The following is a 17,918-nucleotide window of genomic DNA, read 5'->3' on the forward strand; positions in this document are numbered from 1 at the left end:
TATATTTTTAAATAGTATTGATTGAAAAATACTTGTGTAAGGTTGTATAAGATTTAAAAAATAGATTATGACAAATATAATTTGATAGAACATACATGTTCCGTGTTCAAATATCTAAATTAAAACATCATAGATAAATAGATAATAGCTATGCTACGAAACTAGTTACTAAAAGCTAAGTCAAACCACATATGATTTTCATAATATATAAAAGATTATGACACGTTTCTAAATGTTGCACTTGATCTTCAAATATAAATTAATTAGCTTTTTTGAACTAATAGTAAGTTAAATTATTTAATAATAATTTAATTAGGATTATGATTTATATTTAGGAGAACATATTGAAAACTTAATAGGTTATATACATTAAGAATCATTAGTAAAAAATTAAATTGGGATGACTAATCAAAATATGGATTGATTGTGAATAAATTCTAGAAATTAAGAATTAGAGTGCAACTTATATAGTAGATTACAATTCTATAGCTAGAAAACAAAATCAAGTAAGAACTCGATTACATGAAATTCACTACAAGATTTCACAGTTTTCCCGACGGACATATTCCGATGAATTAAATCTGTCGGCTTTCCTTTCGTCGGTGATTCCCCATTCCGTCGCTATATCGGTCGGCAAAACAAAAAAACCATTTGCCGATGGTTTTACAGACGGAATTTGCACGCCAAAAAAAAAAGATTCCCGCTTGAAATATAACGACAGATTTTTATTCCGTCGGTGATATCTTGATTTACCGACGGCTACGTATCGTCGGTAAATCTGTTGGTGAGTGTATAAAATACCGACCGAATATATCCGTCTGTAAATTCGTCGGTAAGTGTGGCAGCTACTGTCAAATGACGACGGATTAATTCCGTCGGTAATGCTGTCGGTGAATGCTACTGTCAGATGCCGACGGATTAATTCCGTTGGTAAAACCCTTGGTAATACTTTTTTCTAAATTTATTTTTAAAAAATTATTTAGAATATATAATATAAAACTATATAAATTAATGGTAATAAAAACCAACTATGCAAATAAAATTTATATTAAACATCAAAAAAAAAATCAAAGTTAAATAATATTCATTACAAACTGAATATGTTTCAAAAAAAATATTAAATGAAGTTTTAAAGGTAAATAATGTTTATTACAAATTAATATAAAGGTGGAGCTGGAGCTGGAGGAGGAGATCCTGGAGGAGGAGGCTGGTGGTTATACGGCCAAAAAGAATTAGGCGCACATGTTCCACTATGTGTTGCCATGTTCATGACTATTTCATGAAGCTGTTCATAAGCCGCTTTTTGTTGTTCATACTCCGCTTTTTGTTGTGCTTGAGACGCTTTGATTTGCTCAGACTCTACTATTTGTTGTGCATGAGACGCTTTGAGTTGTGCGTACTCTGCTGATAGGTGGTCGTATTTGTCGGTGAGCTGAGCCGTGTGTTGCTGCAAGGCCACGAACTCCTTAGATTGGGAGCTCGATATTGATTGGGAGCTCCCAACGGTTGAAACACTACGGGTCGACCACAAGTTGTCGGCCGTAGTGTTGGAGAGCCCGTAAACCTGATTTTTATCGGGTCCACCTGACGATCCAACCTCCATCCACAAATCCGGATCGAATTCCGGATGGGTCAAAATATCATCCCCGTATCTCTCCTTCAACCGATTATTATAGGTCTCCTGAAAATAAAAAAAAGTAATCATCATATTCAATTCAATAAACATAATAACTTACAAAATAAAATGGTTGAACAAACATACCATAAAATGTTGAGCACGGTTATCAATGAACTGTTGCGCCCCCTTTTGGCGATCTTGACTCCGCACGTGCGTCTCCACAAACAGCTCCATCGGGCTCGGCTCACGTCCAAGAGATGCAGCCTATAATGAAAAACGATAAATTAACAACAACTTAATTTAACGATATATTTCATTTAAATTAATCTTACCATTCGTTTCGCTTGTGCAGCAAACGGAACGGAGCCGCCAGTGTGCGTTGTCACCGAGCCATGAATTGGCCGATTCCGGTTGCCAGCACCGGACTGTGAGCGTCGTGTGAACCGCTCAGACGTCACGTGCTCAAGATAGTGCGGCCATAAATCTTCCGGGATGTATATCGGTTTGAAATCCCTCCAAACCGCAACGTCATTCCAGCCTTGGAAACCCCTATCCCTCGCGGGTTTTTTTGCCTGTTTTTGTGCTTCATACCAAAAATCACGCAACCTACTTCACGCAACCAAAAATTACATTTCGAAACATAAATTTTTGTCTAAAAAAAATCTTGTATTGTTTTCGATCTTACCTAGTTGCTGCGTGATTTTCCCACACCCTCCTCACAACAGTGTTATGCTCACTGTCCCAGCAGAATTTGTGCTGTGTATAAATAAACAAGTTTAAATAAAAATAATAATTTATTTACAATTATATTAATAATTTATTAGAAATAAGCTAAAAATTATAAATTAACGCCAACCTGAAATCTGTCAAACCATGCATTGATTTGAGGCATCCATTCAGGATTAGGCGCACTCCTTCCCATTTGATAAACATTGTATGTAATGTACATCAATAAACAGTAAATGAACGAGAATCTCGTAATGACATGCATACGTACAATAATTTTGCAAGTTAGAATGAGTTTATGATAGTGCTTACATGTGTTCTGAACCACGTGGCAAATTGCTCATCTTGTAATTGAGAGATCTGGGATTCGGTCAGCTGTGAGTTATTGGAGAGCAAATATTGTCGATGTTGCCTGCAAGTGATAATGAGTGTATGATATTACAATATATAATTAACAGTATATTACTAACAAAGTTTAATTAGTATAAACTTACTGAATAAAAGGTCTCAGCTCATCACAGTTAAATAGAACATAGTTATGTGCTTGTTTGAACTCTATTTTCGACAAATATCTTCCTCTTACGACATTTTTAGGTGTGGGTCGTCCAGTATTGGAGAATATTGACAAGTTCCCACTGGAAGGCACTTCACCGCCATCATCATGCCGTGGAACGCGGTTGATTCTCGTTCTCAGATGAGGTTCAAAATAGTACGAGATAAATGTTAAGATCTCCTCAACAATATAGGCCTCACATATCGAAGCCTCAACATGCGCCTTGTTCTTAACCTTTTTCTTGAGATTAAACAAGTACCTGCATTGAAATATTAATCAAGTATTTTCAATTAAGAAAAACATATAAAATACTTTTATATATGAATTACATTGCAACTGTAATAGCTAACCGTTCGAATGGGTACATCAATCTATATTGGACCGGTCCTCCAGCTTTTGCCTCGAATGGTAGATGTATAGGGAGATGCTCCATTGAGTCAAAAAATAATGGAGGGAATATCATCTCAAGTTTGCATAGTGTCTCGACGATATTCGTTTGAAGCCTCTTAATGTGATCAACATTCAACTTGCTGGAGCATATATCTCTGAAGAAATGACTGATCTCCGTGAGTGCATCCCATATTCCCTTTGGCAACAAATCACGAAAAGCTAATGGGATGAGTGTTTGCATAAACACGTGGCAGTCATGACTCTTCATTCCATACAATCTGCAGTCCTTTATATTAACCAGCCTTGATATGTTTGATGCATGTCCATCCGGAAAACGCAGACTCTTAAGCCATTTGTAGACTAGCAGTTGTGCGTTTTTCTCTAACACGAAGCTTGCTTTTGGTTTTGCGACCCGTGACTCATCATAAACCAACTCCATATTTTTACGGTTACAGTATAAAGCTATATCCAATCTAGCCTTGATGTTGTCCTTTGTCTTCCCCTTCACATCCATGACGGTGTTGAAAATGTTCTCAAACATGTTCTTTTCAATGTGCATGACGTCAAGGTTATGGCGGAGCTGATTGGTCTTCCAATAAGGAAGCTCCCAAAAGATACTTCGCTTTACCCAATTATGGGTCAAACCAAAACCAGGAAACTTTTGCTTACCTGATTGAAGGCCAAACACAATGTCACCGTACTCTGAGACAACATCATGCAATTCTTCACTAGAAAGACGCGGGGATGCAACATCTTTTTCAACTCTGCCAACAAAGAAATCTTTTCTGTACCTGTGATTAAGTGGCAAGAAGCGACGGTGACAATAAAAAAAAGAAGCTTTACCTCCGTTTGCTAGCGTGAATGCCTTGTTGTTTTCCATGCAGTATGGACATGCGAGTTTCCCATGCGTGCTCCAACCAGAAAGCATTATATAAGCTGGAAAATCATTGATAGTCCACATCAAAGCCGCCCTCATAAGGAAATTTTGTTTCCTCGATATATCATAAGTCAGAGCTCCGGAGGACCACAACTGCGCCAACTCATCAATCAACGGTCAAAGACAAACATCTATATTTCGCCCCGGGCTGCTTGGACCGGGTATGACAGTAGATAAAAACATGAACTCCAGCCTCATACACATTCCCGGTGGCAAGTTATAAACTGTGAGTATGACCGGCCAACAAGAATAAGGAGCAGCAAATGACCCAAATGGGTTGAATTCGTCTGTACACAACCCAAGACGCACATTCCTTGATTCAGCTGAAAATTAAGGATGCACACTGTTAAAGAGTTTCCACGCTTCGTCGTCAGAAGGATGCACCATCACTCCATCAACCGCATCATGTGCTTGGTGCCATGTCATGTGCTCAGCAGTCCTTGGTGACATGAATGACCTCTGCAGTCTAGGTGTGATCGGGAAGTATCTAAGTTTTTTATATGCCACTAGAATCTTTCCCCTGCCAGTTCTAGGTTTGTAACGGGAATGCCCGCATGTCATGCACTCGGTCATCTCAGCATTTTCAAGGTAGTATAACATGCAGAAGTTAGGGCACATGTCAATTTTCTGGTATCCTAAACCGAGGGGTTTCATCATGGACTTCGCAGCATAGAAGTTCTCTTTCAGCCTGTTCCCTTCAGGTAAAATGCTTCTTGCCCATTCAATAATCTTGTCATACCCTGCCTCACTCAACCCGTGATCTGACTTGATGGTGAACACCTGTGCTACGGCCGATAATTTACTGTGGTTCGTGCAGCCATCCCATAATGGTTCCTCTTAATCTTTCAACAAATCAAAAAACCTAGCTGCATCTGCATTAGGTTCTTCTTCTACGATTGGACATTGACTGACATTACCTTGATTCATTCTCATTGCATCCATAACCATATTTCTGTAAGGTTTAGTGTTGTCATTTGCCGCTTCATGCACGTTGCTAGCACTAGAAGTAGGCCCAACCACCGTTTCTTCCATTCTCCTCTTACTACCAAATACTTCTCCATGTGCATACCAACACTGGTAATTCTCCATAAACCCTTTGTGTAGAAGATGCATCATTACAACATTTGGATGCAGATACTTTTTATTTTCACACTTCCTACATGGACACCTAATACCGCCTTTAGTAAAATTTCTGGGAATAGATGTTGCGAAATTTATAAAACCCTGAACCCCGTTACAATAATCCATCCTCCGCAATCCTTGGGGTGAATCTCGATACATCCATGAACGATCATCCATGACTTATATTGAACCTCTATAAAATTATGATGACATCATGTATTAATTAACTAAGTTAGGTAAATAAACTTGCAAAAATATTACTTTACCTCGAGATTATCCAACAAACCAATCACAACTTCTCATAAATATTAAATATTCATTATCATTTATCAACGTCCATACAAATTAAAATATATAAATTTACGGAAATTACCACTCCGCAATACCATTGATAAAACTTTAAACGGACCCATTAAGCAAGCTATTAATTATTTCAAAACAGCACATGTACTTCGGTAGTTCCATAAAGTTTTAACAATTTACAAACAAATACAATCTTACAAAATCTAAAACAAACCATAACAGGTATAGAATTATACATTCATATACTACAAGTTTGTTTGAGAAATAACAATAAAACATGTACATCTACTAACAAAATACATATACTAAAAAAACAATAAAATTGACATTTAATTAAATGTTAAAATTTAAAAATATAGAATCACTTACAAAAATTGATAAAATCCGTCGGTAAATCAGAACACGGATGTTGTGACCACAAAACTTCAAGAAATATAACTTGTTGTGCTGATATGAGGGAGATTTTTTTTTGGAGGGGGAGGGGGGGGCTGGTTGTTTGCAGATGGGGAGAGTTGAGATTAGGAAGAAGAAGGAGAAATAGGGGAGGAGAGGGTCCGCAGAGCTGTCATATATTAACTTTTTCCGATGGTTTCACCGACGGAAACTCCGTCGGTGATTACGTCGGTGATTCTGACGGAAACATCGACACGTCACCGTACAAATCTGTCATTTCAAATCCCTCGGTGAGTCCGTCGACAATTTAAACGGCGAACCGGTCACGTCACTGTACGGGCTGTCGTTTTGAATCCGTCAGAAAAAATAACCCGCCAAAACCTCCACGTCAGCGACCCGCCTTTTTTTTTAATTTGGAAACTTTTTCATCCGTAATTCAGTCGGTAACTACCGACTGAATTACGGACGGAAAATTGTCCGTCGGTAGTTACTCCTAGAATGAACTGGAATTTGTAAAGAAGAAGACTACACAATTGCCTTGGCAACGTGTGTTACTATTGAAGTAATCTTGCCAGCTTCTTCTTGCTTTCCTGGAAATTGTTTCTACCCCTTACTCTCTGATTGTCTCTCTTTCTTATATCCTTTTTTTTTCTCTCTCTCCCCACTAGTGTCTCCCTTTTCATGTGTTTTTTTTCTGTCCTCTCCTCGTTCTTTTTTTCCTGGTCTGCCATTTTATAGGTGAATAAAAGGAAACAATCACCGATTTTGAAGAAATGCTGACTGATAGGGCATGTTTGGCTCAGAATCTGTAGTGGATTCTATGAGTTAAAGCATTATCTCTTGTGTTGTGATTGTAGCCAATATATCATAGAATATGATCTTTTCTTGATTCACGGAGATAGGACCAATTTTTTTAAGCTAAATCTTTCAATTTCGGCGTCTTTTGCTCCTTGGTTCCTAATCTTACAATTTCTTATTTTTGGTTAATTTCCATCTTTTTTCTTAATTTCTTTCAATTCAATTGCTAACCAAAATAACATTCGCCCTCTAAATTCTCCGCTTTACTCATTTTGGTCCTTGTTCCTCCAATTCTTTATTTTTAAGCCAAGTTAACTTCAAATTTCAAGTTTTTCTTTCAATCAAGCTCTTAATTGATTTTCTAACTTTGCTACTTGTTTCAAACTCATCTTTAAACCTTAATTTCTTTTAATTTTAGCTAAATTAAACCTATTTAAGCCTATTTCTCTTCAGACCTGAATTATGACTTAAAAATTTCCCAACTTCAATTTTGCTTGTGATATTCAAATATTAGTTTGATTGCAAACCCAACTACATTGATTTTTATATTTTTTATGTTTTCAATATTTCTTGCAAAAAAAATTAAATAAAAATAACAAAATAGATAAATTTATTGATAAGATATAATTTTTTGGATTTTTTTATTTTAAATATATATACAAAAAAGGAGGTCAAAAATTGGTTCTTAGCAATTACGTTCATGTCTTTTCAAAACCCCAACAATTCTCTCATCTATGAATAGGTTTATAAGATTCTCCTAAATTGTGCAGATTAAGTTGCATGCATAATTAAAAAAAAAAATGCCAAATATTGGCTGGTGAAGCTTTTGGTTCCCATATCCATATATGCTCTCACTATTTTCACCTATTGAAGATATCTTATTAGTGATAGAAGGAAGAAAAATCGACATCCTGCTGAATTCACTTATATTTACCAATTTATGTCATATAGCTTGTAATTAATGCAATAATTTATATATATTGAAATAAATTTAATAGATCATCCATAAATTTAATTTTTGAAGGGAAATCCATAAAAAAAATGCTTTCCAGAAAATAAATTCTTAAAAAAATAATTCTCGATGGTAATATGATTGTATTTTTACGAGAATTTATGTTATGGTGGAAATCAGATTTTGAAGGTTTTAATTAAAGTATTTTTTATGGGAATTATCAACATAAATTATTTGTTTTTTTAGAATATTTCTAACAGGATTTCTGACTAAAATTAATTACTCTTAATCTCCATCTCTAATTGACAATGAAATTGTTTTCATAAAAAATTATGGACGAAAATTCCATCCAAAATTCTTATTTTTCTTGTAGTGCAAGAACATTATTTGGGACTGCTCACCTGCAGTCTATCTTCTATTTTGGCCGGCGATGCTGCTGGTGCTATCCTTCTAGCAGTTTGATTTTTATTTGATTTTGCGTCATTAAGAGCTATTTATACTTTTTATTTCATTATATGTTAATAATTCTTTTATAATTACATTCTGTCAAAATAAAATGATTTTCTAGTATAATCCTTTTTTTATTAATCTATTTTTCTCAACAAAAAAATATAGGATTTTTTTAATAATGCACATCATTTAATAAAAATCAAAGGTGATTAGAATAAAAATTCAATAAACTCTAAAGGATCTGAAACAACACGATAAAAAAGACATGATTTTAAATAAAATAAAAATTATCCTATTAATATAATTCTTTTTTAGATAATTTATTTATCAAAATGTTTATTTTTTAAGCGAAAAATAATGAGAATCATAAAAAGCAAATTTTATTAAAAACAAAATGATTAATGGTTTCTCAACAAAAAATATAGTATTTTTAATGTGATCATTTGATAATAAAATAAATTTCCTTGAAAAGCCAAAAAGAAATTTTAAAAAAAACAAGTATGAAGGGTTGTAAAAAAAAAGCTCAATAATTTTGTAAAAACAAAACTATAATATAATTATTTCAAATGATATTTTAAAGTTATTTATGATAAAGATATTTTCATGATATTTATGTATAGAGTATTTGATAATTTTATCAAAAAAATGCTATGATGTCATAAAAAAATAAATATAAGCTGACTAATATTTAATAAAATGATATTTTTAATATATTTTATTGAATAAAATTTAATTAAAAAAAGAAAAAAAAAAGTATAATGGATTGAATAAACAGAGGCCACGCGATTGATACTGTGTCGCCTAGCGTGCTTGATTCAAATAAAAATAAAACCAAATGTCACGTCATTTATCACGGCAAATGATGCCTCATCTAATATAACAAGCTAAACATTATTTATTTGTTTTTTTTTTTAATTTTTACCATAGAGAGATGATGAATAAATCAAGCTGAGATTTTTTTAATTTACAAATTTATTTTTAAAATATTTTTATTTAAAAATATTTAATAAACATTCATATTATATTAACAAATCAATTTATCAACTCAAAATATCTCAAAATAAATTTAAAAAACAAAAATTAAATTGGAGTACAAATTACCTACTAACCATAATTTACTTTTTCATAAAAAATAAGGAGAAAAAAATCTCAATAAAACTGTTCTCATCAAATAAAATATATTAATATCCAGAAAGGCTTTTTTCGTGGCTATAATTTGGCCAACCATCAATTTTTATCTTCTTTCATTGTTTTCTGGTTCTTTTCTCTCTTATATCTTAAACCAATAAACTTAAAAATAAATAAAATGAAATTTTAAATAAAAATAAAAATTATAAAAACTATGATCCATCATGTATTTTTTTTTGTATTTTACATTATGATCCTTTCTTTATTTTGTCTTAGAATATAATTTAAAACTATATCTCAATAGAAATAGAATTAGATTATAAATGTTTTTTAAAAAAAATACATGGATAAAATAAAAATAAAAACAAAACAAAAAATTATAAAGAAAGTGAAGCACCTCTCCGGCGGCACAATTTAGATAATTCTCCCGATTTTTAAGGGTTAGTTGTATAGTCTTTCCAATTTAAGACAAAACAGTGACATCAGCCTTTTGAATTATGGCCGATATGAAATTAAGGACTCCGAAATACGTGTAGAGGTCACCAAATCAGCCGCCAATATTGATCACTAACTGAAAAAATCACCTATTGAGATGTAGCCTCCATTTCATATAAATAGTTTTTTATTTTATTTTTTTAGTTCCATCTTCTACTGCTTTCTTTCTATGCTTTCTTTTCTTTCATTAAAGTCTTTCTTTCAATTTTATTCATTTATATTTTAATTAATCATCATAATCATTTCAATTATTATTATTATCTCGTTAAAAGATTGCTTGCAAATCTCATTTGATGATGTTATCGAGGGATTAATTTCAGCATTAAGTTACATAATTTATTTCTTTCGGTCAATGTCTATAGAGATATTAAGCATGGTCCGCGCACAAGGTGTGGGTCACCGGAAAATTAAATTCTAAATTAATGCCAAGTATTTATGAAAAAATATATTAAATGAGTTGTGATCCCACACTACACACCTGCCTCAAGAGTAATAGTTGCAAATTTCATGTGTGTTTGTTGTTTTTATAGTTATGGTTTAAAAATATGAGTTTTTTAAAATATAACTATAATATAGTTTTTTTGTTAATTAAAAAGGAGAATTTTCAGCATGATCTATGTAAAATTATAGTATTTATTTATTAATTAAATGTTTTAAGAATTATGATTGAAAGAAAATATGATTTTAACTGTAATTTATATATTATTTTTTAAAAAAATTTGGTATCTGTACGTATACGTAGCTATCAATCAAAAAGATAAACGATGAAAAATAAACTCAAATATTATATTGTAAATTCGTATAATTAATATCCTCAAAAATCAAATGCTCGTGGATGGAATTTACCTTTTACTAGCAAAATAACTGATCAAAGACTCCCATACGCAGCGTTAATGCCCAACCAACTCATGAAATGCTGACAAAGAGGCCAAGAAATTAAGTGAGCTAGCTAGGAATGGCAACGTTTCAAGTAATATTGTGCTTGGGATAAAGTGATCATTCTTTATCTTAATTAATGTGAGGAATCTCCCTTTCCCAAATGAAGAATAAATTTTAATTTATCATGAATATTATGCTCTTAGTTTAAATTATAAGAATAATAGCATCATTAATTAAAAAAAAAAACGTTAGTATCCCCAGTATTTAATTTAAAAGGGAAATATGAAAAATTATACGAATTTTGTTTTGTCAATTTTTTTAATACATACAATTTATATTATCACCTAACTGTTATATGCATGGATAAGTTATTTTATATTTAAATTTTTATAATTTCCATAGAAATGCTTTGGATCAATATGCTTTAATTATATGAATTTTTTTTTTTAAAAAAAAACAAGGAAAATGACGCTTTCTTAGGTAAACACAAAAATTTGTGGAGACCTCTTTTTGGAGATATACGTTTTTTTTTTTTTTTCTTTCAGAAAAGTAATTCTTAAAGAGAGAGGTAGCCTTCTGTGCATTGAAAGACACCTATAGTCAACCACTATATATTTATCAAAGATATTTATGGTTTCAAAAATTGTGTACACGTAATCAAGATGACAATTGTGGATATGTGAAAGTTGACTTGCGAATATTCAAAATATCAAATTAAAAAAATAAAGTGAAAAGTTTTTTATTTAAAAGTAATAATTGATTTAAAAATCTCATAAAAGTAGTTTAAATCATTTGTCATAGCCAAATAAAGAAAAGATAATTAAGAAAGCTATTTTTTTAAAAAAATATGATCAGCAATGGTTATGGAAACTCAGATCATTAAAGAAACTAAAAGTAAATATTCAAAGTGAACTATAATAATAATAATAATATAAATAATTTACTGTTACCATGTCTGTAGCATTGCCCACCTCTTCCTACCCTATATAATCCCGACGTTTTCATCAGGCTGTGTTACCATCGATTCCTTTGTTCTCCCACCTTAGTTTCCTGCAAATTGATTAGAAATGGCATACAAGATCAAAGTATGGTGCTTGCTACTTGTCCTATTGAAGCTGGTGTCGAATTTGCAAAATTGTGCTCATGCAGCTCCACAGGTGCCTTGTTTTTTCATATTTGGAGACTCGTTGGCGGATAGTGGCAACAACAACAACCTTGTAACGGCTGCTAAGGCCAATTACCGCCCATATGGAATTGACTTCCCTAATGGAACCACCGGAAGGTTTACTAATGGCCGAACCGTAGTGGATGTCATTGGTGCTCCCTTCTCATCTCCTTGCACCTTATCACTTTCATATTAGTTTCGAAATGCAAAATAATTTTTCTCATATATATATACCATCTCGTAGTATAGCGAAATATATTAATTAATAGCTTCACGTAAAGTTTCATCATATATTATTGTTCAAGAACAAATTACATCATCTCTCATGAAATATAGTTCAAGAATTACACGCAGTATTTAGTCAAAAGTTGTGAATTGATAGAACAACCTGCATAGAAAAACTTTATAATGCTACAGTGATAATTACAGTACATGAGAGAAGAGAAAAAATCATATAGATGTTCAAAATCATAATAATGTCTTTCTTCTTCTTAAAAAATTATTTCTTAGTTTTTTTTTTCCCTCTCTTTTCATGTGTCTATCTCTTTCACCATAGAATTTATATGTCAAAATCCCCTTAACCGTGATCATAGCAGAACAATTTATTTGCACATACGGATACGGTTCAGATGGTGAATAGACATTACATTTGGGCATTTGCAGGTGAACTTCTGGGCTTTAACCAATTTATTCCACCATTTGCAACTGCTAGAGGCAGAGACATATTGGTTGGTGTTAACTATGCATCTGGGGCAGCAGGGATTCGTGATGAGAGTGGAAGGCAACTGGTACCAAATAATTACGTTGTAGTAATTTTTTGCCTGTGAGTATTTTTACAACGTCCTATGATTTAACTTCTCTTTTTTTTTTTTTTTTCCTATTTCCGTTGACATGTTCCAGGGTGATAGAATCAGCCTAAATGAGCAATTGCTGAATCATGTTACTACATTGAGTCGCTTGATTCAATTACTAGGGACTAAGCAGGCAGCAGAAAATTACCTTAATAAGTGCTTGTATTATGTCAGCTTGGGCAGTAATGACTACTTAAACAACTACTTCATGCCTAGCAATTATACAACAAGCCGATTATACACCCCTGATCAATATGCCAAGGTTTTAATTGACCAGTATAGTCAGCAAATAAAGGTTGGTATTACTATCCGTTTCGCGAGAAATTTTATGATGCTCAAAATATAAACATTGATACTTGGATACAAGAAGAAAGAGAGAAAAATATAAGAAATACTTATCATTTTTTATGGGACTATATGTGATTTTTTCTCTTATTCTTGTATCCATCTATTTTATTGAATGAGGATTCGTAGTTAGAGCTTGAACACTATAAATGTTTTTTAATAATTGTATTTGCACCTTAATTTATGCATTATAGCCCATATATATTTCAATTTATCTTTTTTGTGAATTTATGTCTTTTGTTTCTATTTTTCTTCAGCTTCTGTACCTCCTAGGAGCCAGGAAAATTGCCTTGCCTGGACTTGGACCAATAGGCAGCATTCCTTACTCATTTTCTACTCTATGCCGCAACAATATCTCTTGTGTGACCAATATAAACAACGCCGTCCTCCCTTTTAACTCAGGACTCGTATCACTTGTTGATCAACTGAATAGAGAGTTGAATGACGCACGCTTTATATACTTGAATTCTACTGGGATGTCATCTGGCGATCCTTCTGTGCTCGGTAAGTCATCCAACCTGTTGGTGGAGGATGTTACAATTTATTAATACGAGGAATTGCTCAGTATAGAAGGAGTACGATTCACAGTATACCTAATAATTTCTTGTTTTAATGATTACTATTTGGCTCTAAGCAATGAAAATTGTCTGTTATGTGCATAACAGGGTTTAGGGTTGTAAACGTTGGATGTTGTCCAGCACGTGGTGATGGCCAATGCATTCAAGACTCAACCCCATGCCAAAATAGGACTGAATATGTGTTTTGGGATGCAATTCATCCTACCGAAGCTTTGAACCAATTCACTGCAAGAAGATCGTACAATGCCTTTCTTCCATCTGATGCTTATCCAACCGATATCAGTCATTTAATCAGTTAACATGCAGATCTAAGTCAAGGAAGATAATATTCCATAAATAATTTATAGAAATAATGTGGTCTTGGTCACTTTGTTACGATGATAAAATTATGTAAAACAGCAGTCTAATAATACGACTTCTTGACATATCTCAAAGATCATTTATTTTAGTATCACACTAGTTACATGACCCGCGTGATGCCGCGGGTCAATGGTTTTTGTATAAAAAATATCAAAAAAAGTTAAGATCTAAAAGTATTAGGTTTTTTTGCAAAGCTATACCCAAGAGTCTTGGGTGTGGCTGCAACGCCTGATCCAAGAGTAATATTTATAATATTAATAATAATATTAAACTTGCATGACCAAGTTTAAGTGGGTTTGACTGCAATACCAGACCCAATAGTCTTGGATGTGGGTCTGGCTGTAAGGTCGTGTCATAAAAGTATGATAATTAAATAGATTAATTAAAAAGAAAAAAAAACCAAAAGGAAGAAAAAAATTAATGAAGAAAAAAAAAATCTGAATTAACTGGGTTAACCCATCAAACCAGGTTATCCCGTCAAATCTTAAATTCATGTCGTGAAAGTTATATAACTAAATAGAAAAAAAAAATTGACGGGTTAACACAAAATTAACTAGGCTAACCTGTCAAACCCGGGATCCGTGTCATGAAAATTTGATAACTAAATAGAAAAAAATTGAACATTAACAAACTAAATTAAACGAAAGAAATTAATTAAAAAGAAAAAAAAACAAAAAAAAAGACATCAGCCTTTTCACTGTGGACTACAGTGTGTAGTCCATAGTTAAAGGCATAAAAACAGCAAAAACAAAAAAGAAAAAAAAAGGCATCAGTCGATAACTAAATAGAAAACAATTTAATATTGATGAACTAAATAAAATAAAAAAATATAAAATAAAAAGAAACAATAAAAGAAAAAAAAAACTTATAAGAAGAAAAAAACTAATGAAGAAAAAGAAAAAACAAATCTAAATTAACTGGGTTAACTCGTCAAACCTGAGATCCGTGTCATGAAAGTCTGATAACTAAATAGAAAAAAATTAATATCAACAAACTACATAAAAAAATTAATTAAAAAGAAAAAAAAGAAGGCATCAGCCTTTTTACCGTGGACTGCACTGTGCAGTCCACAGTGAAAGGCATAAAAAAAAGCAAAAAAAAAAAAAACTAAAGGCTTTAGCCTTTTCACTGTGGACTGCATACAATATTAAAAGATGAAATCGGAAGAACAAAACTAATGAGGAAAAATAAAAAAAATCTGAATCAACCTGGTTAACCCGCCAAATCAGGTTAACCCGTCAAACCTGGAATTCGTGTAATGAAAGTGTGATAACTAAATAGAAAAATAATTTATTATTAATGAAATAAATTAAAAAAAAGATTAATTAAAAAGGAAAAAGCAAAGAGAAAAAAAACTTACAAGAAGAAAAAAACTAATGAAGAAAAAGAAAAAAATCTGAATAAACTGGGTTAACCCGTCAAACCTGGGATCCATGTCATGAAAGTCTGATAATTAAATAGAAAAAATTTAATATTAAGAACCTAAATTAAAAAAAATAATTAAAAAAAAGACAAAAAAAAACTAAAGGCATCAACTTTTTCATTGTGAACTGTATTTTGTAATCCATAGTAAAAGGCTTAAAAAGGAAAAGAGAAAAAAAAAAAAAACAAAGGCATACGCCACAGGTTAAATTTTTTTTCTTGCATAAAAAATATCAAAAAAGGCTAAGATCTAAGAGTGTTGGGTCTTTCTGCAAAGATATGCCCAAGAGCCTTTGGTTTAGCTGTAACGCTTGACCCAAGAGTAATATTTATAATATTAATAATATTAAACGTACATGACTCAAGTTTAAGTGAGTCTGGCTACAACACCGGACCCAAGAGTCTTGAATGTGGGTCTGGCTGCAAGGTCGTGTCATAAAAGTGTGATAATTAAATAGATTAATTAAAAAAAACAAAGAAAAAAAAAACCAACAGGAAGAAAAAAACTAATGAAGAAAAAGAAAAAAATCTGAATTAACTAGGTTAACTCGTCAAACCTGGGATTCACGTCATGAAAGTTTGATAACTAAATAGAGCAAAAAATTGACGAGTTAACCCGTCAAGTCCGGGATACGTGTCATGAAAGTCTGATAATTAAATAGAAAGAAATTTAACATTAAAAAACTAAACTAAACGAAAAAAAATTAATTAAAAAGAAAATAAAGCAAAAAACAAATTCCGGGTTAACTCGTCAAACTTTAAAAAAAGCTAAAAAAAAATTTCAGGTTAACTCGTCAAACCAGGTTAACCTGTCAAACCCGGGATCCGTGTTATGAAAGTCTGATAACTAAAAAAAAAATTAACATTAACAAACTAAATTAAACAAAAACAATTCATTAAAAGAAAAAAAAACACAAAGAAAAAAAGCAAAAAAAAAAAAACCCATAAAGGCATAAAAAGCAAAAAAATAAAATAAATAAAACAGAAAATAAAATTAAAAACAAAAAAATAGCTTAGCGTTTCACTGTAGACTACACAGTGAAACACTAAACAGTTTTAGTATATGTTATTAATTAAAAAGAAAAAAAAAATTCAGGTTAACTCGTCAAACCAGGTTAACCCGTTAAACCCGGGATCCGTGTTATGAAAATCTGATAACTAAATAAAAAAAATTAACATTAACAAACTAAATTAAACAAAAAAAATTCATTAAAAGAAAATACACAAAGAAAAAAGCAAAAAAAAAAAAACCCATAAAAGCATAGAAAACGGAAAAAAACAGAAAAAAAAGAAAGAAAAAAAAAAGATTGCTCAGCGTTTAACTGTGGACTTGAATAGTGAAACACTGAGCAGTTTTAGTTTATTGTTAATAAAGCAACCATCACAGAAAATTCTAGCTGATAAAGTTAAGTCAAAGATTTTCAGTTTGATACACATACACTGAAGCATTAAGAAGCAAAATAAAATTGGAAATTCAAAAACTTTACATAGAAATTATAAAAAGATATCAGTGTACAAAGATGTTTGAACCAGCTGGTTCTGCAGAGCGATTTCTCCTAGACTGAACTGGAATTTGTAAAGAAAAAGACTACACAATTGCCTTGGCAACGTGTGTTACTATTGAAGTAATCTTGCCAGCTTTCCTCTTGCTTTCCTTGACTGTGTTTCTATACTCTCTGCCTGTCTCTCTTTCTTATATCCTTTTTCTCTCTCTCACTAGTGTCACCCTTTTCATGTGTTTTTTTTTTGTCCTCTCCTCCTTGTTATTTTTGTCCTGGTCTGCCATTTTATAGGTGAATGAAAGGAAACAATCACCGATTTTAATCCCAAATCAAATCCTTGAACATCATCCTATAATTATTGTCACACTCAACATCCATCACGGCGACCTTAAAAAATTCAATATTAAAAAATTGATTTCTGACATCTTGTTCTTTGATATGAAAAGATTTGGCTTAAAGAGTCGTTATCTAGTATTATAGTCATTAGAAACCCTAATTAGTCAAGAGAAATTCTATGGTACGAGACTGGTTACGTAAAAGGAAAGATATTATCACCCCTTAAACGTCCTGTCTGAGACATGCTACATTGCTAATTTTTATCTTAAATTGCTAAATTTTTGTTGATTTATGTTATAATGGTTTGCTTGTAATATTCCTGACTTTGACGTTAGTGTATATTCAACAACGAATACTTTCAACGCTGACGTTGGTAAATATTATGTAGTAAAAAAAACATATGGTATTCTCGACTCTGACGTTAGTGAATAAACCAATAAAATGATTTTAAAATCAATGCATTCATATTTTTTTAAAAAAATGTATTATACACTAATTTGTATTTCACAGTAAAAATTCATAGATTAGTTATATTGTGAAATATCTAAAATAAAAAAAAAATATGAGGGACTTGCAAATAAATTCAAAAAAGTCCATGAATTTTTTAAGCAATTT

At 31.9% G+C, this 17,918-nt stretch overlaps 1 protein-coding gene across 1 annotated transcript; it reads left to right on the forward strand.

Annotated features, from left to right (window-relative positions):
- Positions 1-11,776: 11,776 nt before the first annotated feature.
- Positions 11,777-14,110, forward strand: LOC18108678 (GDSL esterase/lipase At1g29670). Its single transcript, XM_024591553.2, has 5 exons — positions 11,777-12,061; positions 12,573-12,697; positions 12,810-13,055; positions 13,363-13,609; positions 13,771-14,110. Exons 1-5 carry the CDS (start codon positions 11,812-11,814, stop codon positions 13,980-13,982), a joined length of 1,080 nt encoding a protein of 359 aa, XP_024447321.1. The 5' UTR covers positions 11,777-11,811; the 3' UTR covers positions 13,983-14,110.
- Positions 14,111-17,918: the final 3,808 nt, after the last annotated feature.

Source organism: Populus trichocarpa, chromosome 19, assembly GCF_000002775.5.
Source record: "Populus trichocarpa isolate Nisqually-1 chromosome 19, P.trichocarpa_v4.1, whole genome shotgun sequence".
In the NCBI taxonomy this organism is placed as follows: Eukaryota; Viridiplantae; Streptophyta; class Magnoliopsida; order Malpighiales; family Salicaceae; genus Populus; species Populus trichocarpa.

Excerpts from the sequence above, each read along its gene's own strand:
- LOC18108678 (XM_024591553.2), top strand. The coding sequence starts at position 11,812 with ATGGCATACAAGATCAAAGTATGGTGCTTGCTACTTGTCCTATTGAAG. Across the intron at positions 12,698-12,809 it reads ATGAGAGTGGAAGGCAACTG|GGTGATAGAATCAGCCTAAA; the intron begins GTACCAAATAAT and ends GACATGTTCCAG. Across the intron at positions 13,056-13,362 it reads AGTATAGTCAGCAAATAAAG|CTTCTGTACCTCCTAGGAGC; the intron begins GTTGGTATTACT and ends ATTTTTCTTCAG.